Below are 24,989 nucleotides of genomic sequence, written 5' to 3'. Positions count from 1 at the left end.
TAAACAGTACTGCCTTAAAAGTCACTGCAAATAAACTGTAAAATAACTTTGCTTGTGAAGTGACAGATATTTTATATACAAATGGTTAATAAAAAGACACACACACACATATGTATATACGTATATATATATATATATATATATATATATGTATATATACACACACACATATTTATATGTATATATACACACACACACACATATATATAGTTCTCTAACTGGTGTATCTGAGTCAGTGTGAACACCCCATTTAGTTACTTTGTGTAACACGGCTCCCATGAGCTGGCAGTCATTGCAATAAATACAGGCAAAGCCATTACAATATACCATGCATACAAACGTTTATACAAATAAAGACACTATGCAACAAATTATTTCATATTAATATGGCATCAACAGTATAAACATACAAAAAAGGAGTACGAACACGGAATGTTTAAACGCAGCCCACTATAGCCTTCCTAACTCTTACATTCATACTATTTTACAAGACTTGCTTGTTCTTCAAAACCGTCTTGTGTCTGTTTACTAACTTGTTACTAGATTAAATCTAAAACTTAACGATCCCTGATGCTGACCCTGTGCGTTCCAATCACTACTTACTTTTACTTCCTTATCTAAGGAACAAGTGCTCAACTGAATCACAAATTGTCCCTGTGTCTTCCACATACATTTGTCAGTAAGTCACACTACATGGATTCAAGTTTGGGAAACTTTGTCGTGTAAGTTAGTGCATGTAATCTTCTCTCTTGATTTCTTCAATTTGATTTTCATATTAAAATAAATTAGTTAATAAACAAGACTTAGTAAGACAGCACTTTAAAAAATTGCACTTGAACATGGGAGCTAACAGCCATTGTCATTTTGCTATATCTGATTTATACGAAATATTCAGTTGAATGTACTTTGTTAAAAAAAGTGAACTTTTGTTTAGTTTGTGCCAATATGTGTGCCCTTGATACAGGAAGTATGCTAAAGGTATCATCACAAAACACATACTACCCTGGCAAACAACTATTTGTTGTTCTTGTTTTCAAACACAGCTTCTACATTTGTATTCCCCATATATGACGAGGTGTTAAACACAATAGATTTAAAACAGTCTTGTTAACCTTTTACTGCTGGGATAGCATTGTCCAAAAGTGCCTTATTAGCAATTTGTAAAAAAACCCTAATCACACAAAAAATAAACAAAAACAAGAGCACAACCCCCAAATAGTAAGCCATTAAATTTTAGGCCTTAGTTTGCAAGGAAAAAGCGCCTGAAAAGTCCTTATTTTAGGGCTGGAGTTGCTTTTCTGTTATGCGAGGGCAGAAATGTTAGCAGTAAGTCACAATCCATTTGCCTGCTCTGGTGGGCATTAGCCTTTCATGAGGGTAATTTGAGACTCAGAAAGGTAGGGTATCCAGAAACAACTTGTCAATAATGGAAGGGGGTGGCACCAAATCTTCCAGTTTCAGGTAAAAGATGCGCTGCAGTCCCAGTGTGCAGAGAGAACGCAAGTCAGCAAGAACACCTAGTACTTTAGGCTCTGCAGACTCAAGTGGCTGTCCTTTGTTTTGGCAGCTGAAAGCTAAGTGATCTTTTAAGCTGCTAGTGATCTTGTTGCATAGCTCTTCCACTTTCTTTGGTTCTTTTAATCCATGTCGTTCTGCAAAAGGATGGCAAGAAAACAGCCAAATCAGTGTCATTATGAGAATAAACCTGCTCTTTACTCTTGGGTAATCAACTTATAACTAGGTAATACTGTAACAGACAAAATGAAGACCTTTTAAAGTTGTTAATAATAATAATAATATATTAGAATGGTGATGCCATATCATATTGACTGACCTTGTTTCATGTAATAAGAAAATATAATAATTGCCCTTTCTTGTTAGCAGCCAAAATATTTAATGGTGGCTTTCAATAATAATTTAAATTATAATTAATATAAGAAACCTGAGCTATCTACATATTAACCTACATTTTTAATTATATAAGGCATAATTTAATTGGACAATTTTATGGCAAAATGATCACAGGAGGTGTTTTGGAGATTTCCTTGCCTCCCTACCAGTTGTGAATGCTCAATAACTATGGCAACCATTATTTATTCAGTGAATTCAAGTGGAGATCAATATCCACTGCCAGCTCCATCAGCACTAGGCCTGGAATTCCACTAGGAATTTACAGACACTCTTGCAAGAAACCAAAGGCACCTCGACCATTCTTTTTTATTTTGATAATCTACAGCTTTTATTTATCACTAAAAAGTCTGAGATAAAAGAACTCTGGAAGTCAACTATTTCCACCTTCGAGCAAGCAACGCATAAAGTAAAAGAGCTACTGTGTTACCCATCATAAAAAACTTCTGAAATTCCTAAAACCAGCAATGGCTTCTAGCTAAGGTGTTTCCCCCACCCCCCCTTTATGTTCTGTTAAAATGCTGCAGTGAAGTTACACATCCTCAGTTCATTAAGCTTGAGGAGGAAGCTTCATATTTGTGATTCATTAAAAACAGTCTCTTAGCAGACATATATGAAAAGAAAGCTTTGCATCATTGTTTACCGTCAATACTTACTGGATGAATTAATGTAACATGTTTCTGAACAATAATCTCAAATAACTGTTGCATTTTAATTTGTCTTTGAATTTCAAATGTGCAGAAACATAAGAATTTGCTTCACAAGCAACATTATTATCCTTCTTGTTTTAAATACAATAATAATTGCCAGGGAGGTGCAAGAAAAAACAGATTAAATTAACTAGCAAACATAACGTACTGTAGATAGTTAGGCCTGCAACCAATCAAGCAAATATGGTGGGAGAATGGTGGGAGGGGAAGAAGTGGGGAGTTGTGAAAGATTTATGCTCAATGCACTCCCAATTATCTGTAGCCCTCCCCCCCCATCCCCATCCTTATGCCAAGATTATGCTCCATTCTCCCAATCTCTCTTCCCCTCTTTTCCATTGTTCATGGGAAGGAAGGATCTGGCAGGAGGCACTTTCTTCTGGTTATCTCCCAAAAAAAGGGGAACCAATGCAGGGAGCACATTCTTCTTTGCCCTCAAAACTAGGAAGAATGAAAGTGTGGGGGCTCTGTTGGGCTCCTCACTCTTCTCAGGCACGTATGTATATGTATATGTGTAGTGGGGGACTGTGCTCCTGAATTTCTCTCTGTAGTGCAGGGGTAGGCAACCTATGGCACGTGATTTTCAGTGGCACTCACACTACCTGAGTGCCCCGGTCCAGGGGGTTCTGCATTTTAATTTAATTTTAAATGAAGCTTCTTAAACATTTTAAAAACCTTATTTACTTTATATACAACCACAGTTTAGTTATATATTATAGACTTATAGAAAGAGACCTTCTAAAAACGTTAAAATGTATTACTGGCACGCGAAACCTTAAATCAGAGTGAATAAATGAAGACTCGGCACACCACTTCTGAAAGGTTGCTGACCCCTGCTGTAGTGACTGCTCGGGATATATGTTTTTTGATAAACTAATTAAAATGGAGGTGACTGCAATAAAAATAGACAGAAATTTATCCTCTCGTTTTTACCAGTTTGACACTTGTGTAACTCCATTGACTTCAATGGAACTAACTCCTGAGTTATACTGGTGTGAGATCAGAATCAGGCCCCAGATGTGTAAACCTTTGGCCCGAAGCTAATATATTCTACCGTTTGCCATCAATCTGGCTTGCTATGTAACAAGACATGAAAAATACTCATCTAGGTAGTAACAGCTGCTCAAACATCTTCACCTTCAAGGAATTTCAAAACCTAGATATTTGAAGTGACTTGTTTACATTCAAACACAAGAGTCACTGAACATTTAATAAATTTCCAGTACATTGTGTATAATGTAATTATGTGAGCCTGACTGTACAGGACACCGAGAGTAAATACTTAGATGGATGCTGCCATTTAAAGAACACCGTGACTAAATATTTTCTAAAAATTGAAAAATCTGTGGGGATTTTTTGGCCCAAGTCTTCTGGGGAATTCTGTGAAACATTAAATTAATCTCTAAATCTTTGAAGTGCTCCCACCTTTTAATCTGCGTTAAGGTTGTATTTTAGCAATGTTAGTGAAGACATATTTATAGGTCCAGAGAGCTGATATACTTAAACAGATCCACAGGCTGACTTTAAAAATAAATAACTATGTAGTATAGTGGAGATGCTGTAAACCTATCCCATTACTTTGTGCATTGCTGCAGAGTTTGGAAAATCAACTACTGGACTTGAGCACATAGGGCCAGATCCTCAAAGATATTTAGGCCCCAACATCTCTTTGAAGATCTAGGCCACAGGCAATTTATTTCCCAAATCTCTAAATCTTTGAATCTAAATTAGGACCAAACCCTCAGTTTTGGTCTTCAGTGTACTTGTTACAGTGACACAATTTAACATGTTTCATTAACAATGTGTTTCTTGTTAGCAGTGATATGAAATGTCTAAACATTATCTTAAAAGTGTTACTGGCCTAAATAGAAAAACCAAGGAAATTTCAGAATTAAGGCATACTCCATCCTTAATTTACTCTGTTGTGCCTCAGTATCAAGACAATCTCTGAAGAACAGGTAGGATTTATTACACTTCAATATGGGTGAAATCCATGGGCAAAACTCCTATTGATTTCAGTGGAGCCAGGATTTCATCCTATCTGTACGGGTGAATCTACAGGTGACACGACGGAGCAAGTATGAAGGACATTTTCTATCCAAACAATGAGCTTTGTTATGTTTATCGCTTAAAAAAAAAAAGATTCGGCCTTAAAATACATGCCAGCATCATTTTGCTAAAAAAGCTGTATGTAAATAAATAAATAAATAAATAAATAAATAAAATTAAATAAAGGGCCAGATTATTTTCTTCAGCATAAAAAGCCATGGGATGAAACTATCCACTTGAAAATCTCCACAAGGAATTCTTCATGAAAATCAATTCACACTGTCCCACTGGAGGGGAGCTTTTTGCTCCCCACTCACCCAAAAGCCACCTCTGAACCTGGTGAGTCGATGGGAAGCCAAGGCCAGACACGCGGAGGCCTGTTCCCTGGTAATGGCATTGCCCCATCTGCTCATCCACCCCATTCTTGGCAGCATGCTTCCAGTTAATTTCTTGAGAAGGTATCTATTTAATAAACCTTCGCTGTTTATTATTCACTGTTCCATTTAGGCAGTGTGTGTAGTAAGGGTATTCTTTGATCTATTCATTTATCACACCTCTGAAGTCACTGGAAAGTACTTTTCTGACAGCATTCAAGTGACTCTAAGTAGAAGGAGACAAATCTTGCTTGTTTTACCCATGTACGTCCTCCCATTGGGTCAGATTAAGACCTGGAGCCCACTATGCTGCCATTGACTCCAATGGGAGCAGGAGCAGGCCTTTGGTGTAAGCAGGTGCAACTACACTGAAGTCAATGGAGTTGTAACCGTTGCCGTTGGATCTCAATTAGGCCTGTTCTCTTCAATGGCAGTACGCATGTGAATAACAAGGGCAGGATTTGCCCTGAGAAGGACAGCTAGTCAAAAAGAGGTTTTCACTAAATAACGGAGGAGGTGCACAAACACTATTGTAGGCACACCTCCTTATAGTAGCAGTGAAACAGGTGCAGGGCAGGTGAAAAGTAGGATTTTTCTGCCTTGTGAATCACTCCCTGGTTAATTGGCCTCTCACCCACTTTTGCAACAAAAATGGTATCTCATGGTAGGGATGCCCTCCATAAACCTGAAGAAAATGACTCATCATCAGGAGTCTTTCAGAAACTCGGCATCTAGACCTCTGCAAAGTCAGCAGTTAATCCTGAGAAATTTGAACACAGTTTTTCACACCCTTCTTCACCCCAGGTGATGTCAATGTGATTCCTGGCTATAAATCTGCTGAAGGTCACACTTCTGCAGGAAGAAAATGAAAGACCAGAGCAAAGTTCCAGGCTTAGCTTGCCTACCCTCCCTAACTCTGGACAGTGGTGGAGTATAGCAGGATTGGACCAATCCATTGACGCAGGCCTACCTCTCTAGAAAACACCACCCCCTGCAAATATACAAGGGATTTTTAGGCTCTATATTTAAGTCAATCTGGGTCTCGTTTAATAAATTCCTATCCACCAGAGATGTATTAATATCCTGGATGCAACAGTCTATGTCCCAGATTCAAAAAGGGCCTCCTACCCAATTATATTGAAAATTGGGGTCTCTCCCAGTATCAGTATAATTATCTGATTTCCTCTTCCCTTTTTACAAGCCCTTCCTCTTCCAAAATTGAAAGAAATTCCGGGCTTCACTGCCTCTGTGCTTTCCATGTTGGCACTGTTCTACTTAAGCATCTTCTGGTTCTTTAGACCTTTGGATCCCACATTTCAAGATCTCTAGCGTAAGTGATCCAAAAAAACAGAACAGCATAGAATTCATTTCTTGCTCTCATGGGGATGTGGGAAGAACGTCTTGCACTGTTTTCTAATTACTCTCTTCTGGCTGATGCTCAAAGCAGTGTTGACGTGCTCTGGAGGAAGATGTGTCTAGCCCTGCCTAACTAACTGAAGGAAGTAAAAAGGAGAACAGAGACAGAGAGAGGAAGATCCTAAAGGAGCACCTTAAATAAAAAAGGCCTACTATGGTATTGTGAAGTTTTGAGTTAACTGTTTGCAACCCACCTTCATCAAACCAGATGTCAGTTCTTCTAATCTGGGTGAAGGCTAATACTATAACCATATAACCTGTCATAAGGGACCTATTGAGTCTGCAGCACACTGTCTTATATTCTGCATCAAGGCCCGGAACATCAGATAAACAGAAAAAAACACATTTTACATTAATAACATAATGTGCCTATTTAATTCATTAAAAACTTCTCTCTTTTTAGTCTTTTTCTGTATATTTCATGCTGCTGCATATCTTTCAATTTATCTCTGTACTTAGTATTGACAATACATTTACAACACCCTTCAAATTGTGTGTAGTCCCAGTGTGACATTACACAAATTATTTAATGAGTCAATTTACGTATTTGTAAATAATTTGCCTATAACCATAAGTTCCATCTTGTCAATATGCTTTCACCCACACTGGGGGGGGGGGAGGGAAATGGCGGGGGAGAAACTGGGGGAAGGGGGTAGGACATGGAGCCGCACAAAAGTTGTCAGCTGAGAGTGGGTTGGCTGGGATAGGCAGAAGGATGGCTGAGGGTGCTTGCACAGGTACTGGAGAGTGTCTAGAGATACTGGGTAGATGGATGCATGTCTGGAAGGTGTTGGGGTGGTTGGGGTAGGTCAGGTACTGTAGGGTGTCTGGGAGTGCTGGGATGGGTGGGTGGCTGGATGTCTGGAGGGTAACTGGGTATTGACTGTCTTTTGGGGGTATCTGGGGAGGTAGCCTGAAGCTAGGTGAGGGTACCTAAATACTATGTTGAGGTTTCTGAGGACAGCACTGGGGTCCCCTCCCCTTTTATGCATGCTGCTGGCTGCTCCTCCCCCAAATCCAGCAGGGGAGGAGCAGAGAGGCTGCCTGCAGCGCAGGAGCTTAAGCGTTCCCCAGTGGCTGAGAGGAGCAGCTTCAGTCCATTCGTTCAGTTCCACTGAATGCATGATCTCTCAGCTGGGCTACAGGAATGTGTGATGCTGCTTCAGTGCAGTGAGGCCAGGGGGAGCAGCTGCAGGATTTGACAGCCTGGTGTGAAGTTGCTGCTGGTATATTTCTGGGGAAAGTTGGGGTGAGAGAGTTTTCTGGCTTTGGGAGAGTGAAATGGTCCAGGTTAATTTTACTGTGGGGACGGCAGGGTTTAGCAGCACAGAAGAGTAAAACCAGATGGTCTGGGCTGGGCAGCTGAGAAAGGAGAATGGCATTCAATAGGATTTGAGGCTGGGGGAGGGACTTGACCACTGGGAGCACAGGGAGTGGGGATGGGGAGGGAGAAGGAAAACCTCTTTTAGCCCCAGTACTGGCTTTTACTGTCCTCTTTCCTTGTCCCTCCACAGGAGAGAGGAGTTAGTGCTCTCAAACACCCCCTAACTACTTCCCTTCCTCTCTCCTGCTCCCAGCACCCTACTGACTACCATACTACTTCCCCCCACCCTCTCCTGAGAGCACTGGCCTTTGTTTGATTCATGAAGAACACTCCTGAGGTCAGGCAGAACAAGCAGAGCACCACTCTCAGAAGCCCTTCTGTTTACTTAGATACACGGTGCAGGGACTGTTTCTGAGGTTGGTGCTGCCTGAGACCAGTATGTGCAGTGGCATACTCAGGCTATAGGGGAAAGCCAGGAAATGATTCTCCATGAACAAATCCCACAACGAGGAGTATTCAACCAGAGCATTCTCCAGATTATAACCATTTCCCCATTATGCTATCACTGAGAAATGATAAGAATAAAGATAAACAACACTGTTTATGCAGCTCAAACAGTATTTTGTGCTGTTCCTTCTACTGCAATCACCTCTCTCTCAGGGCTTTCTATACCACTCATCATTTTATGGTAAATCCTTAAAAAACATATTAATGGATATGTGCCAACATCATAAGACAAAGGAATAAACAAAAAATTATATCAATTTCAAGCTCCATTATAAATATAGGGGAAAAGAATATCAATCTTTGACAAATACAGACACAGAACATTGGTAGGGAGAGAAATGTTATTTCTTCATATTTAGGGGTAATGATTACTTTCATTTGTCTGGAGGTTTTGAGAAGACTAACAAAACACAGCAAATATCTCTATACCGAAAGGGCTTTTATCACTGGAAAATGCAAGAAACATGGGAATATATTAATTGAAAGTTATTCTCATTAAACATTTTATGTGCATCCAACTCGCCATAAACAATCTTTACTTGTTTATGCCAGGGCAACTGAACAGGGTGTGAATGAGCAAGCATCATGATGCTAAAACAGTGTTTGGGTACATGAGGAAGAACATATCACATGTTCACAGAAGTAGTTTGCATGAGGTTTTATTCCTTTAAGTAAATCCCTGAAATCTCCAGGAAAATAATTAGGAACAGGTCTCATAGTTAGAGAAAAGGATGAAAAAAAAGTCAAGGACATTTTCTTCTTGCTGTAACAATTCACTCATTTTGGGAGTGGTTCTTACATGAGTGTAAAGCAAAGTGACCCTACTGAGTTATTCTGCATGTACACATGGTGTAAATGAGATCAGAATCTGGCACTTATTGTACCTCTCTTAATCATGGGGACATTAGTACAAATTGATTTTAAAAATAGGAAAATACTTTTCATAAGAAACCAGTATTGAAGCTAAAACTAGTATGTATTAAATCATCCCCAACTGCAAGAGGGAAAAGTACCCTAGAAACTCTGAAGATGAAATCCTGGTACCATTGAAGACAATGGGAATTTTGCCCTTGACTTCAGTGTAGCCAGGATTTCACCCCAGGTCTCCAGAGAATCATCTCATCTAGGGTGAAAGAATGATGCCACTTGCAGGGGACTGGGAGTAGAACTTACAACTTTGTAGATGCCCTGAGATCTGTGAGGAAATCCATTTCCATTTCTGTGGATCTCAGGGCATCTTTGTAAAGATTCAGCCCCTCTCCACCTTGGAGCCATGGTATAACAAAGCACTGTATCACCACTGAAGACCCAGCTGCATCTGTACATTATCATCCTCTCTGAGAGGGGTTAAACAGAAAGACAGGAAGTGAATGCCGCTCTGAGTAACACTAACTCCTGCTGTATTTCTACAAGATTGTCAGGGACATCTGCCCCCAGCTCTCTCCACTTCAGCCAGCTATGCCCTCCAAATCACAAAGCCTCAGGTCCGCAACGTTTAAATGGAAGGGCTTCTGCTGTCTCAGAAAGAGAGAAATTATGCTTTACAAGTTACAATGCCCCCATTCTGTGCTTACTAGAGAGATGTGGTAGGCATTTGTACTAGTTTCATCCCCTTTACCCCATGCGGCAGAGGGGCTGAAATGGTCTTATGTATACACAAATAATTCACTAACAGTATGCAGAAAAATTCCCATTGCATCCCCCGCCCCCCGTGCTATTTGGTTTGAGATGTATTTCACCTTTTTAGAGAATGTTCCAAGAAAACATAAAACCCTGGAGAAAGAGGGAGTCATTCAGATTCCATTTTAATAGGTGTTTCTGGGAGTGAGTGAGTGAGTGTACACTATTGCCAGCCAGACTTTCAATATCGCCATTACAAATGTTCAAAAATCAGGCTCACCTTATCTGGAATATAACAAAATCAACTGAAAGCACTCAGATCTATGCTAACAATACAGTGCTAGTATTTGAAGATTGCCGTTACCAAAAGAGCACTTACCTGTAATCATACTTAGAGCTGATAAACATGCTAAGGCTGGGATATCAAGGTTAAGGCTCTGTAAATTTAATGAAAAGTCTTTAATTGACTCGAGCCACTCCCCAAATCCACGAAGGCACTGAAGTCTATGAAGCACAAGTCCATTGCAGAATACAAACTTATCTTCAGCAGTATCGGATCTTGAAAAAAAAAATTAAAATCATAAACACACATAATTTTACAAAAAGATGTACACAATACTGAAATGTGTATCATTTAATATCTCACACATATTATTACGGGGCATATGTGGGCATTCATGTTTGACAATATGCTTCTTCCTGGGGGCAAAACTACAACAAACAAGCTTCTATGATTGCTTACTTTGTAGAGTTATAAGCCTGAGGTTAACTGTAGCATGTGCTGTAGACTGTCTAATTAGTTAAGATTTTTGGTCCTGCCAAAGGCACAAGCAGCAGAGACATTTTACATTAAATACTGTATGTTTGAACCTAAGGAAGACAAAGTGTGTATGCTTTGAAATACAATAATAATATGACTTGGAGAAAGCAGAGATTATTTTCATGTTGTAACCCTTAGTGTTTCCCCCCTTCCATTTCTCAAGTTTCAAAAACTGATGAAGACAAAACAATAGAAAATATATAAACAAATGTACACAAACACACAGAACATACTGTAATACTCAAGGCAGAAAATCTCTTATGTGAAAAATCTACAGTATGTGTCAGACTACAACTAAACACTGAAAAGAATCCCTGTTAAAAAACAAACAAACAAACAAACAAACATAGTTCATCTTCACCCTAAGGAAACAGGGGCATAACTCAAAACTCCATCCTGGGATTTCCCTGTAACTATCTTAGGTACAATGTCTTAACTAGTGCCAGGCTGACGAATGGCACTTCACTCTATGAAATGACTTGGTATTAGGAAGAAAAACAATCTGAACAGGATTTTGAAGCCCCTTTATCCTCTTCCAAAACAGAATTTCAAGACATCTGTGTGAAAGTAAAAAAACCCCAAACCATTGCATTACAAATGCTCTTCTACAGGTCATATAGGCAAGTACAAAACAGCCTCACTCGAAAGTAAATAAGGACAAATTATGATTAAAAGGAGAAAAGAAAATTTGGTAAATCCAATAAATGGAAGCACGTTAGTGAGAATAATATTATTCCATTTTTGTACATTATTTTCTTGTTTTTCCTCATTTGTATCACAAATTGAACGCAGTATTTTGTGTCTTTTGTTGCTGTTTGTTTTTGGCTGTTTTCACAAATGACAAAAGTAAAGCTATCGCTCTACTTATCCTTTAAAAAAAAAAGTTGAAATTCACAGTTTTTCACATCAATTTAATATGGGATTATTTTCAATCACAAGTAATTACCTGATGGAGAGTCTTAGTACAAACAGCTCCAAAAAAGCTGATTCTATGAGTAACGTCTGATCTTCCTTTGGGAGATCAGTAAATCCTGGAATTTTTTCCGCCCAGCCCCTGGATATGTCAATGGAGGCAGTCAGAAGATTATAGAACTGTTGTACATGTTCTGCATCTGTGCCTGCAGCAGCCTGGTCAGTGGAACAGTACTAAAATGAAAGCCACAGAAAGTAATATTATGCGTTTTTAAAGAATGCCACAATACATACAATGCTGTCTGCTCAACAGTGTTTTTCCAGTGAGTCCCTCAACAGCAAAGACAGTAGGTTATTTTATCCAATGGATAATAAGCAGTTAAATATGAATGTAATACCTATATATGTGTGTGTGTGTGTGTCTGTGCGCGTGAGGGTGTGTGTGTGTTTTACTTTTAATATAGGTAGCTCTTGTACATATGGGTTTTACTTTTAATATAGGTAGCTCGAATATCTGTAACTATATGCATTTATAGTAGGACTGTCAATTAATCGCAGTTAACTCATGCGATTAACTCAAAAAAATTAATCATGATAAAAAATAATCGTGATTAATCGCACTGTTAAAATAATCATGTAGGTTTTTTTGTAACATAACTGCACTCAAAACCAAACCAATGTAAAACTTCAGAGCCTACAAGTCCACTTCTTGTTCAGCCAATCGTTATGAGAAACAAGTTTGTTTACATTTACAGGAGATAATGCTGCCCACTTCTTAATTACAATGTCACCTGAAAGTGAGAACAGGTGTTCGCATGGCACTGTTGTAGCTGGCGTCGCAAGATATTTACATGCCAGATGTGCTAAAGATTCATATGCTTCTTCATGCTTCAGCCATTGTTCCAGAGGAAAGACTTCCATGTTGATGATGCTTGTTAAAAGAATAATGCATTAATTAAATTTGTGACTGAACTTCTAGGGGGAGAATTGTATGTCCCCTGCTGTTTTACCTGCATTCTGCCTTATATTTCATGTTATAGCAGTCTCGGATGATGACCTAGCACATGTTGTTCATTTTAAGAACACTTTCACTGCAAATTTGTCAAAATGCAAAGATACCAATGTGAAATTTTTAAGATAGCTACAGCACTCGACCAAAGAGTTAAGAATCTGAAGTGCCTTCCAAAATCTGAGAGGGACGAGGTGTGGCACATGCTTTCAGAAATCTTAAAAGAGTAAGCCTCTGATGCAGAAACTACAGAATCCAAACCACCAAAAAAGAAAATCAACCTGATGCTGGTGGCATCTGACTCAGATGATGAAAATGAACGTGTTGATCCGCACAGCTTTGGATCGTTATTGAGCAAAACCCATCATCAGCATGGATGCATGTCCTTTGGAATGGTGGTTGAAACAGGAAGGGACATATGAGTCTTTAGCACATTTGGTGCATAAATATCTTGCGACACCAGCTACAACAGTGCCATGCGACCACCTGTTCTCACTTTCAGGTGACATTGTAAACAAGAAGTGGGCAGCATTATCTCCTGCAAATGTAAACAAACTTGTTTATCTGAGCAATTGGCTGAACAAGAAGTAGGACTGGGTGGACTTGTAGGCTCTAAAGTTTTACATTGTTTTATTTTTGAATGCAGGGGTTTTTGTACATAATTCTACATTTGTAAGTTCAACTTTCATGATAAAGAGATTGCACTACAGTACTTGTATTAGGTGAAGTGAAAAATACTATTTCTTTTGTTTTTTACAGTGCAAATATTTGTAATAAAAAATAAATATAAAGTGAGCACTGTACACTTTGTATTCTGTGTTGTAAGTGAAATCAGTATATTTGAAAATGTAGAAAATATCCAAAAATATTTAAATAAATGGTATTCTATTATTGCTTAACAGCCCTAATTTATAGAAATCAGACATTTTATAAATGACCAAATTTGGCCTTCATCCATATGTTGTTAGTCAACAAAACCAGAAATCTGGTGGCTAGGATAACTTTTAAAACTGGAAGGATATAAGAATTCTATTTAACATATCACAATTTTTAAATTTCCCATTGATGAATTTGGCTCAATGTATTGTAAATGCAGATTTCCTCCAGAGCCTCTCAAATCACTATCTCACCGTGCGAGAGGCATGTGGGATAAATCTTTTTTGTTATCTGACACATGCAGCATCAATCCATTTGAATAAAAAATTGGTTCAAAATAAAATAACTGGCCAAAATGACCTCATCATCTGAACTGAACAATTTTTAGGTTTAGGTAAAGAATGTATCATCTTGTTGACACGACCAATCCTTCCAACAGCCCCAGCTTCCTTAACTTCCCCATGACCTGCCAACAGACTGCAGCTCCTTACCCGCTACCACTTCCAACTTCCTCACTACTGGATCCCTGTCACTTCTGAATTCAAATCTTATGCCCAGTGTCTAAGCCTGGCCCTACTCTCTCCGTGACATGGAGCACAGCCAGAGTGGTGTGGTCCAGCCTATTTCTGTGTCTGAGAAGTGCTGCTGGTTTCCTGAGTGGGAAGAAATGGACTTGAAATTTACTCCATGGCTGTAACAACTTTCTCTCCACTAGGCCCTTCGGAGTAATTTCTGGGAGGGATTTAGTGCAAACAGTATCTCCCTGGGCACCCCACCAAAAGATCTCTCAACTGGCAGCTAGAGACAGAACCCATTGACCTGAAGAGTCCGCTGATAACATGATCAAGGGGGGACAAGGTGGGAGGGGAAAGACCCCCAGCCTCCCTCAGTGACAACAGGAATGTTTCTGGGGACTTTGGAGCCCCTACTACTGTCACCTCACCGCCCCTGCAGATCTGATTGAGGCTGTTACTGAATCCCCAAGCTCTTCCTCTGTGGAGGAGAGAGGGTGGAAGGTGCAAAGAGGAACCCTGGAGTGGGTAGCTCTTGTCCACTACATACTCCCCTAAGGGAAGCAGGTTCACTGCTGGTGTAGAATGAGTAGGATGAATGGTCTCAGAATCATGGATAGGTGGGAGATACACAAGAAGTGACACTGGAAACCCTACATAACTCTGGCGACATCTGAGGTATCTCTGCTGGCGCTAAGTAATTCCTGTCTGCTCAACCCTGCATTAGCTGCAGGACCATTTCTTATCCTCTGCTCCCATTGCCTCCCTCAGTGATAAAAGCACATGTGATCCCTCTGATGAAATTTATATGGGGAAAAATCCTGCCCCTGCAGCTATGGTGGGTCACATGACACTGAACCAGTGCAGTTCCACTCCAAACAGGAAGATGCAGGGCTGGGGAGAGGACGGGGGCTATGCAGGGCGTGCACATTGCATTGTTACACAAGTCCTTGGTCCTCCCCCCATGAAGAGAGGCGGGGGTGCACAAGCGGCTATTCAAGCCATTGGAAGCAATAACCTTTGTGGAGTGGCTATGGAGCTTCTTCATGGCCTGGAGAGGGCTAGAAGGAGGATTTCACCACCACCACCGGTCCCCTGTGCATCTGCCCAGTACTTGGCCTAGATACTCAGACTGGGTGCTGGGATTTGGATTTGCCCCAAGGTTAGCAGGGCAAATTAATCTTGCTCGTATGTGACACTGGAATTCAAGGAGCACGTGCTGCACTGACCGTCAGTTCCCAGACTCCTGTTTTACATGCTACTCAGACTGTGCAGAGGCGGGGTGGTGGCTATCTGGTGCCATGGGGGCATACCACCTCTGGGCATGCCATCTAACTCCTGCGTGCTGTCAGCCTGTTTGCTAGTTATTACAAAACTCATCTGTCCAACATAAACAACAATGTACATCTACCTATAATTTTGGCCATGTAGCAGGATACCTGTTTAGTAGGTTACATGGTGAGGCCACAAGTGATTAGAAAATAAGAAGGCTCCAGTGCAACTGAACAATCTCCACAAATTCCCAAAGGCAAAATGGGGGTGGAGGGATTGACCTGGGCAGTTACTCTAGACTCCTGGGAAATCTGGCTGCACTCAAATACGCTGGCAGCCAAGTCCCTCCAAAGTGCTGCATGACAGCATGCATTTTTGGATGTTCTTTGTCATGGTTATTGCGTAAGTAAAACATCTCTCCTCCCCCAAGGTCAGATCCTGCCTCCAAGGCCTTTGCACGCAGGGGACCCTCTGTGTGTGGATCCTCCCATCCCATGCAGAAATTTTGGAGGGTTGCAACTTTTGTGGTACCCCCTATACCCACACAATGTGAGGGGATGGGTGTGGGGCAGGGAACAGGTGGACCTGATTTGGGAGAGGGCAAGCACCCACCAGCCCCACACAAATTGTTCGGAAGAGGTAATATACCTCCAGGCTGTATTAACTTTTCTGCAGAGCTCCATATTGGGGAGCCCCTATTTAATGGGGCTCTGGAGACAGCCATGGCCAGGGAACCCCAGAGCCAATGTGGAGGAGATGCAGAACCCCAGGATCTGCTTGGCCCTAGGGAGACCCACTTGGTTGTGCCGGGGTTGAACTATGGCACATTCATTCCATGAGGAGCAAACAGAACGATTTGAGGAAATTTCCTCCCCCTTCCACAGGTATTTCTGAGGCAGGACATGCTCTGAGCCACAGAAATCAGCAAAAAGAAAAAATATATAGTGCTCTGAAGTCATCCCATGTGTAGCTCATCTGAAGTCAATAGGGATAAATCTGGCCCAGTATTTTTAAAGCACTCCTTGAACACATTAAATTGACCTATAATGGCAGCAACAACACAGAATGTTACTATTTTCTAACTCTAACGTGAACATTTCTGTGTTACATTATAGAAGCAGGTTCATTCAACTGAATGTATGTTTAATAACTCTACATATTTCTTAGATTTGTTTTGCTAATTCTAGTAGCTCGATCCAGCCCATAGGAGCATGATAAGCAGAATGACAGAAATTGTATTTCCTGCCTTTGAACTGTTAGTCACTGCTAGAGTATGTCATTCATTGCTAGAAAGGCTCACATTTTACCAAAAATAGATGAGGAAACCAACTGAGGCCAAATTCTACAGTCCTGGATTACGCACAAATCATTCCCTGCACTGGGAAAACCCAACGATCACCCCATGGGAAGGGGCTGGTGTTTACCTCACTCCTGCACAAAACAACTAGCAGGCCTGGCCTTAGTCAACAGGCCATTAGAGAGAAGGGGGAGCACCCTGCACTACATGAGACAGCACCACAAAACTGGAGGCACTTTGGGAGAAAGACAGAAGAGGAGACCTTCCCCTGGTCCCCAGGACATGGCTCCTTTATGAACGGAGCTATCCAGGGAACCCTGCCTATGGTTGCTGTGAAGATTTTCCCCAAGAAGAGCTCCTGTGTACAGCAGCATTATTTTATGTAGGATATGAAAGTCTGATGCTGTGCAAAGTGGTCATACACCCCTGTTCCACCCCTTCCTGCTTATGTCAGACCTCCTGGAGCTTGCATACTTACAAAAACATGGAGGAGGCTTCCTTAGATTTCAGGGGGAGGAGCAATGATACTCTAGTGCAGCTCCTGTTTTTGCATTGTGACCCTGGCATTTGCTTAATTTCTGGCCTCTATAAATACAGCAGGTTTTATTATAAATACAGATTACTGCCCTACTCTACCCTTAATCAGCCAGAATTCTTACTGAAGTTGATGGGAATGCTGCCTGAATAAGGAGTGCTAGATCTGGGGCTTGAGTCTCTTCTCACTTACACAGTACAAGTCTGAACTTCATGGAATTACAACAGTGAAACAGGTGTGAGACAGAATATGGCCCTTGGCCTTTAATAAGTTATAAAACAATCTTCATAGTAATTGTTTCTGAAACCAAATATCTAAATATTCTGTTACTGCGGACTGATAAATTAAAACCAACTCTGAAATGAAGAGTAGCAATGTTCTGAATAGAAATAAGATTTGTTTTGACATTCCAGGGTTATATGATTATTTGAATTTTCTTTGTGCAATGTACTGATTTTTTTTTTTTTACAAATCCTGTATTGAGGTTTATATTACTATTTTCTTATGGCAGGCAAGACAATATTATTAGATTACAGTATGCTAGAAATTTGAAAAATTAAGGCCCCATTCCTGCAATGTATTATGTGTGGGTTCCCCTCCATCCAGGCATAGGGTCCACCCGCATGCAATGCATTGCAGAATCGGTATCTTACTGAACACACCTATAATTACTCTGCTCAGCAACAGAATTCATGAAAGTGGTTTTGTAAGTACATGTTTTTACTACATATACCATCCCACTAATATCAGTTGATGTACAGTTTTCATTTTGTTCACTCTAATCCCTTAAAAAATATGCAGAAAATTTACAAAGATATGATTCATTAATTTATGTTAGAAGGCTTAAAAAGAGGTTTTCACTACTAAACACTACCAACTATTATATTTTACTCTAAAGTAAAATTAGGGTGCCAAATCCTACCAACAACCAATCAGACACAATAGAATCTTTTAGTTATAAAGCATAAACTAATTCAACATCAACAATGCAGTTTTCCTTAGGCTTCCAATGAAACTGTACACAATCATAAAAAATATTAACCACTTAGATCTATGCACTATTTTTGTATGAAGTGAAATAGTCACAGTAGGCTAAAAAAAAAAATCACATAAAAATACACAATTTTCATTGGATTTTTGTCAATGTCAAAAAGCTATACATCTATCAGTATACATCCAGGGGCTCAATCCTGCATATAGACATCTGGGTAACTTTACTCACATAAGTAATTCCATTTAATTCAGTAGGACTATGTACATCAGTAACATTACTCACATGCATAAATGTTTGTAGATTCAGGCCCTAATGTGTTTTGGGAAAGTTAAAATAAATGAAAATATACCTAATGCATTCTCCCATTAAAAATCATCAGACAAAAATATAAACTGGGTGCTTAATAAACATAGCAAAAAAAAAAAATCTATAGGTAACTATAGATTAGCCTGTAGAAAAGCATCTATAATGTGTCTATAATTATTAAAGCATGTCAATATAATTACAAATAAATAGAAAGGTTATCAATATATATATAAATATATATAAAGTCAAACCAGTCTCATATTTAGTAAAATTTAATAAAGATAAAGGGATTTGTTCATGATTTTCCACATATGTATTTTTTCTTTTCTTGTTTTGGAATTTCAATACTATATTTTAATAATTGCAGGTGTGCTATAGCCTATTTTCTGCAATAGATAACAAAATATCTCATCAATATTTAAATAAAATAAATATTTAATAATAAGGTTACAAAAAAATCTACAATATATGAGAATTTTTTGCTTGTTCAATTATTTTTTTCAGTTTGATTTAAAGAACTATTCAACAGACTTGGATTAATAAATAATAAATAAAATAATAATAATACCACCTAGCTCTTATACAGTGCTTTTCATCAGTAGGTCTCAAAGCACATTACAAAGAGATCAGTATCATTATAATTTATTCCTTAAACCTAATATTCATGCTGCATTATGCAATGGTCCAATCCTGCTCCCATTGAAAACAATGGTGAAACTCCCATTGATTTTAACTGGAGCAGAACCGGATGCCTATTTGTTTCAACAACCAGGTATAACTTCTCATAACCCATCTATCTGAATATGAAAAAAGCAGTTAGGTTTTCCAAACTGGAAATTAAGACCCCAATCCCACAACTGACTGAACAGGAGCACATCCCAGAGTCTGCCCTGAGTCCTGTTGAAATCAATGGGGCTCTGCGCACAGTCTGTTGCGGGATCAGTGCCCTATTTACCTATGCATACTTGCTTTAGCACACCTGTGGGGAGTACTGCAGATAGTCTTGTGTCTTAAACTCTGTATCACAACCGATAGAGGCTAAAATTAATTTCCAGTGTAACTCCATTTAAGTCACTGTTGACACACCAGGGATAGGGCACTGGGTCAGTTATTACTTTATCTAAATTGTACAGTTTTCTTTCATTTCAATGTACTGATTGTTAAATTTTAAAAAACACAATTTAGTAATTATTTCTATGCAAAAAATCATAAAACATACTCTGGAATAATCAGGCTCTCGGGGTGTGGAGTCAGTTAAAGCGCGGACCAGGGCATTCATCATACTGATTGGAGGAGAAGGTGGGGAGGGCTGGGAAGGTTCCTGCTGTAAAGGGCTCTTTGGTTTGGAAGGCAGCCGACCTCTTCTCCCTTTCAGGCTATCAGTACGGACAACTGATTAAAGAAGAACAAAAATCAGTCCACAAAGACATCACCAAAAAGCTACAACCACAAATGAGCACCAGGTTAGTTCTTAATTATGATTAGTCCAGCAAAAACCATAATATTTTTCCATTTAGATGGATAGATAGATAGATGGATAGATAGATAGATCACTGCCATCCTTAATTGCAGAGATATAAGTGAATATTTTAAAACAGTGTGAAGCTCAGACTTGTAGCCAGCAATGTTACATTTGAACAGCACCCTTTTTATGTAACTCCAGTTCTGTCCCTGTATGTTTTTTACACGCACACACACACACATACACAAATACAAACTAATATTAAGACTAATAATGTACATTTAAGCCTTCTTACTGAAGAATTCTTAGCTTCCTTAAAACACTTCAGATGCTATGGGCCTAATCCTGAAAATGCTTACTCATGTGAGTACTCCCATCAGTGGGACTACTCACATACTTAAGCATTTGCAGAATTGGGGCCTATGGATTCAATCCTGGCTCCATTACAATCAATGGCAAACCTTATATTTAATTCCCTGGGAACAAACCAGCGCCCTATGTAAAGGTACACAGGACACAAAATGCAGCCCCTCTATGAGGTGGCAGCCAATTGCAGTACAGCACACTGTACAGCAGGAAAGGGAGGAGAAACTTTGGCCAGGGTCACTGGGAAAAAATCTTTCTCTGATGACCTTGCTGTTCTTGAACCTGTGGTTCCAAAGAATCTAGATATTATAAACCTAATGCCTGGGGAAAAAAACAAACAAAAAAACTTACATATATTGCATTAACCCACACTTTGGGGGTAAGTAAACTAGAAAGCCTAACATTATAAAATTCCTCATAAAAATTAAATCTATATATTTTAACTTAAGTAAATTTAATATTCAGATATTTGTATTTATGATGGCTCATGTTCCTTACCTTCTTTAACCATGCCGACACTGAGACACTTCTGAAAGCGGCAGTACTGGCATCTGTTACGACGTCTCTTATCCACTGGACAGTTTTTATTTGCCAAACAAACATATTTTGCATTTTTCTGAACTGTTCTCTGAGAAAATGCAACACAGAAATAGTCAACTGATAGTTTCTTGAATGAGCTAGGACCTGACAAGATGTATTTTAATTACAATGTGAAAAGCGACAGTGCAATTTGTATAATTAGATAAAATTAATTTCCTAACACACTAGCCTGCAGGAAAAACAGTTTTATTGGTGTTAGCTGCTGACAATGAAAATTGTCTAGGATTGTTCTGAAGCAAGTCTCAGGAGACAGCCAACTTTGAATGATAAAATCATATCTGAAATTACCAGGTCATCGCATCTACCTTTGGGGATTAGATTATCTCCGCTTTTAATATCCCTTTGGGAACAATTTTCTACTTGGTTCATTCCCCTGATTATTACTGACCTTATTAAAATAGAATCAAAATGATCTGGTATGTACTTCTCTTGCTATCGCTGTTGTTAGTCAAATATCACAATAACTGGTTTTGCTCGCCATTAAAATCAGTACAGATGAAATCAAAACTACAAAAACCAAACCAAACCAAAAAACCCCCAAACCTTTCACAATTTAGCTAACTCTCATGGACAAATAACTTATTTTGGAGAAAATGAATGGAGTTATATTGTACTGACACTTGCTTAGCTATAAAACAAATGTTTGGCGAGGATGCTGGCCAATTTATTTTTAAAATCCTACTTATATTCTAACAAATAATTTTGAAAACTATCAAATAATTCAGATTTTATAAAAATAAGTTAAGACTAGAAAAAGAATAAAGCAGATATTGGTACAAACAGTGTAATGTGTTTTAATATTTAAAATCAATGCTATTTCAATAAATAACTGAATTTCACCACAGATGAGCATTTAATAGCAAAGTCTTAAAAGCAACAACAATAAAACTCATAATTACTGTGACATTATAAACTGAATCTTTCCTCAATATGAAATTATGTAGAAAAATGTTTATTTCTTTCACATTTGTGTTCCTTAAAAAACAAGATCAAAAGTAATAAAAATAAGAAACACATGAAATCATTCACCACTTAAACTACAGATTGCATCTTAGAATTGGAAAATCATTTTGTAAATTTAGGGCCCAATCCTGCTCCCATATAAATTCACAGCAGTTTTGCTATTGACTTCCACAGGAACAGGAACTTAATAGCTACTTTTCCCAGATGATTTTTGGTACCTATTCTAATTATGTTTAAACAACTAAGAGTTTTAATAGATATGTGTATTTTTACCATATTATAAAAGTATTATCATTGAGTAATGTTACTACTAGTGAGTGCAATAAAAAAAATGCTTTAAACATTGGCTCCTATCAAAGCCAATGCAAAAACTCCCATTAACTTCAACAGGAGCAGGTCTCTGATCTTTACAGAAAGAAACTGACTAAATCAAATCTTCAACCTTGACACTAATAAATCAAACCCTAAAATCTACCCCAAGCTATAAATTTAAACATGCCATTTGTAAGAGTAAACTGAAACCTTACATACGATCTGTAAAAAACAAAAACAAATACTAAAACCTAGCATTAAAAAACAAAAAAAATTACATAAACCCAGAAAGCATAAGCAGAAAGTTTCTTCGTAGTAAATGCATTATGTATTACCTGTCCCCAGAACCTTCTCAGTTAGTCTCAGAGCTAATATTGAGGCACTGTATAGTGCTTAGTCATTGCACTACTTAATACCTTTCACAGATCAGAATTCACTGGTTTCTAAACTAAATAGTTGTAGTCAAGCAGCAACTTCCTAGCATGACAAATGTTCTGTTTTATAACATACATTGACTCAATTGCCTCCTTGGCATGTCCTTAAATCTACATTTCTTTGTATTACCCTATGGAGGGAGATTACACTTTTCACTGTTACTGCTAGCTGAATTATCGGGTGACAATCAGGATGTCTGTATTTCATGCCTTGTTTTAAAAATATTTAATTAGTCTGAATGACTCAGTAAAGTCCAGTTTGTTGACAGCAAAATAAATGCAGCTAGATTTATTTCAAGAGAAGCTCCTGAAACAGTTGCCCTGCACTCCACGGAAAGACATCATGGGCCAGACACTAGGCTGGTGTACATCAGGTTAGCTCCATTGATTCAGCTGACTGAGGCCTTGTCTACACAGTGTGTTAGTCCACACCAGAGCAGTGTAAATTCTAGTGCACCCTAACATGCTGCACATTGACTGGCACATGTGGACTCTGCTGGCACCCACTAACTTTCCCATAGCATGCATTCTTAGTACTTTTTGAAATGGCTGGGATTACATTAATGCACACTAGGGAACTTTTAGTGCATGGCAGCAAGGTCCCACAGGTCAGTTAGTGCATGACACACTATTGTGCACTAGAATTTACACCCCTTTGGTGCAGACTAACATACCGTGTAGCCACGCCCTGAGATTCTGTCTGAGAACTAGCCCAATCCCTACATTACATCCTCTGGAGGATATGATTTGGCTTTGTGTGAATAGTCAGCTGGTGTCTACCTTCCCTCACTAGACTACCCAGATGGTGTGTTTTTACTCTAATATACACTTTGCTCACAGAATCATCCTAACTTTTCTGGGTGAACTGATCAGCATAACAACACCCGAAGCAGTCAATGGTTAGCGTGAATGGTGTGGGGATGACTTGGGATGGGGGTTGGCGTGTGTATGTAAGTATATGTGGTTCTCACCTTAAAGAAGCCCTTGCACCCCTCGCACGTCCGTACCCCATAGTGTTGGCAGGCAGCATTGTCCCCACACACAGCGCAAGTGCCTTCTCCAGATGAGGAGCTCCTGCTGGGCGGGGAAGGCAGGCCACTGCTGCTGCCACTGCTCTCGCCCAACAGGCTGGAAGTGGCTGCATTGAGGCCCAGTGGCGAGAAGGCTAAGGCGGCTGCTCTTTTGGCCAGGGGAAGCCCATAAGGATGATTCTCCATAGTGGCTTGACCGGCAGTGGGTCTGTCAGATCCCAGAGGCAGGCTTAGGGCAGCAGGGTCATAGCACATGTGGGCACCAGCTGCAGGCGTGTGGGGTGGCGAGTGCTTGAAGTGGAAGAGGGGGAAGCGGGTGGGCACAGTCTTCATAGGGGCAGAGTCCATCAAGTGGCTGGGGGCCATGCAGGTCTGTGCAGGCTGCAGCGGATGTGGGGGTTCGTCCCACATGGAGGCCTGGTGAGAAGGGAATCCAGGGGTGGTGGGCGTGGAAGGCGGGGACTGCTTGAAGTACATGGAGGTGCTGGGCATCCCTTCATCTGTGGAGGCGGGCAGTGAGGAGTGGTAACTATGTAGCCGGCTGTCTTCCATTTTTATGAGGGGCCTCTGGCTGGAGGAAGCAGATTGCATTTGGTACAGGCAGGAGGGCTTGAGCTCATAGCTGCCAGAGTAACCCTCCATGAAGGTGCTGAAGCTGGGCAGGGAGGTGGTGGCGGTGGCAGTGATCTCGGTGCTGCTCAGGTCCATGGTCAGTTTGGTGTAGTCAGGATTCATGATCTCCGAGCTGTACTCTGAGCCATATGCGTAGGTCTGAGCTGCATAACTCGAACCAGGAGGTGAAGGGCTATACTGGGCTTGCACACAGGGCATATCTGCAAGGGCAAAAGGGGCCATTAGCAACAACAACAAACAACAACCACCTCGCTGCGGCTGCAGCTTCGGGTCATCACTTACAACTCTCTTCGCCTTTTATGGTGATTTCCTGCAATTCACGGAACGAAATTAGACACCTACTGCCAGAATGTGGGAGTTATAAATTTCCTCTGAGTACTCAGTATTTGAGAAGAAATATATATTAGATGCATATGGGGCCACATTCTGCTCTCAGTTACATTAGTTGAAATCACTGGAGTTGACCCAAATTTACACTGGTGTAAGTGAGAGCAGAAGCTGGCCCTAACTGCCCTAGATCTGCTGCCTAATAGACAGAGATGTCAATGAGAATTAAATAAGAAGCACGAAAACAGTATATGAATAGATGCAATTATGCCATAAAATTTTCATAACGAAAAAAACCACACTATCACAGTCTATTCTATTATATGAGACAGAGGGGGGGGGGTACATATAGGTACGTGTATATATATATACATATAGGTACGTGTATATATATATACATATAGGTACGTGTATATATATATA

At 39.8% G+C, this 24,989-nt stretch overlaps 1 protein-coding gene across 1 annotated transcript in view; it reads right to left on the bottom strand.

Annotated features, from left to right (window-relative positions):
- Positions 1-201: 201 nt before the first annotated feature.
- Positions 202-24,989, bottom strand: part of NR4A3 (nuclear receptor subfamily 4 group A member 3) — a 27,371-nt gene continuing 2,583 nt past the window's right edge. The window contains exons 2-7 of the mRNA XM_029912483.1: positions 23,547-24,439; positions 20,765-20,894; positions 19,658-19,830; positions 11,672-11,871; positions 10,285-10,463; positions 202-1,652 (exon numbers count right to left, since the gene is read on the bottom strand). Of these exons, the coding sequence (XP_029768343.1) occupies positions 1,390-1,652; positions 10,285-10,463; positions 11,672-11,871; positions 19,658-19,830; positions 20,765-20,894; positions 23,547-24,437 (1,836 nt within the window). The 5' untranslated portion in view covers positions 24,438-24,439 and the 3' untranslated portion in view covers positions 202-1,389. The remainder of the gene's footprint in view (positions 1,653-10,284; positions 10,464-11,671; positions 11,872-19,657; positions 19,831-20,764; positions 20,895-23,546; positions 24,440-24,989) is intronic.

Source organism: Terrapene carolina, unplaced genomic scaffold (genome assembly GCF_002925995.2).
Source record: "Terrapene carolina triunguis isolate 2854851 unplaced genomic scaffold, T_m_triunguis-2.0 Scaffold229, whole genome shotgun sequence".
Classification (NCBI taxonomy): Eukaryota; Metazoa; Chordata; order Testudines; family Emydidae; genus Terrapene; species Terrapene triunguis.
The sequence above is the reverse complement of the archived record's forward strand: the minus strand, read 5'-3'. Positions and strand labels throughout refer to the sequence as shown.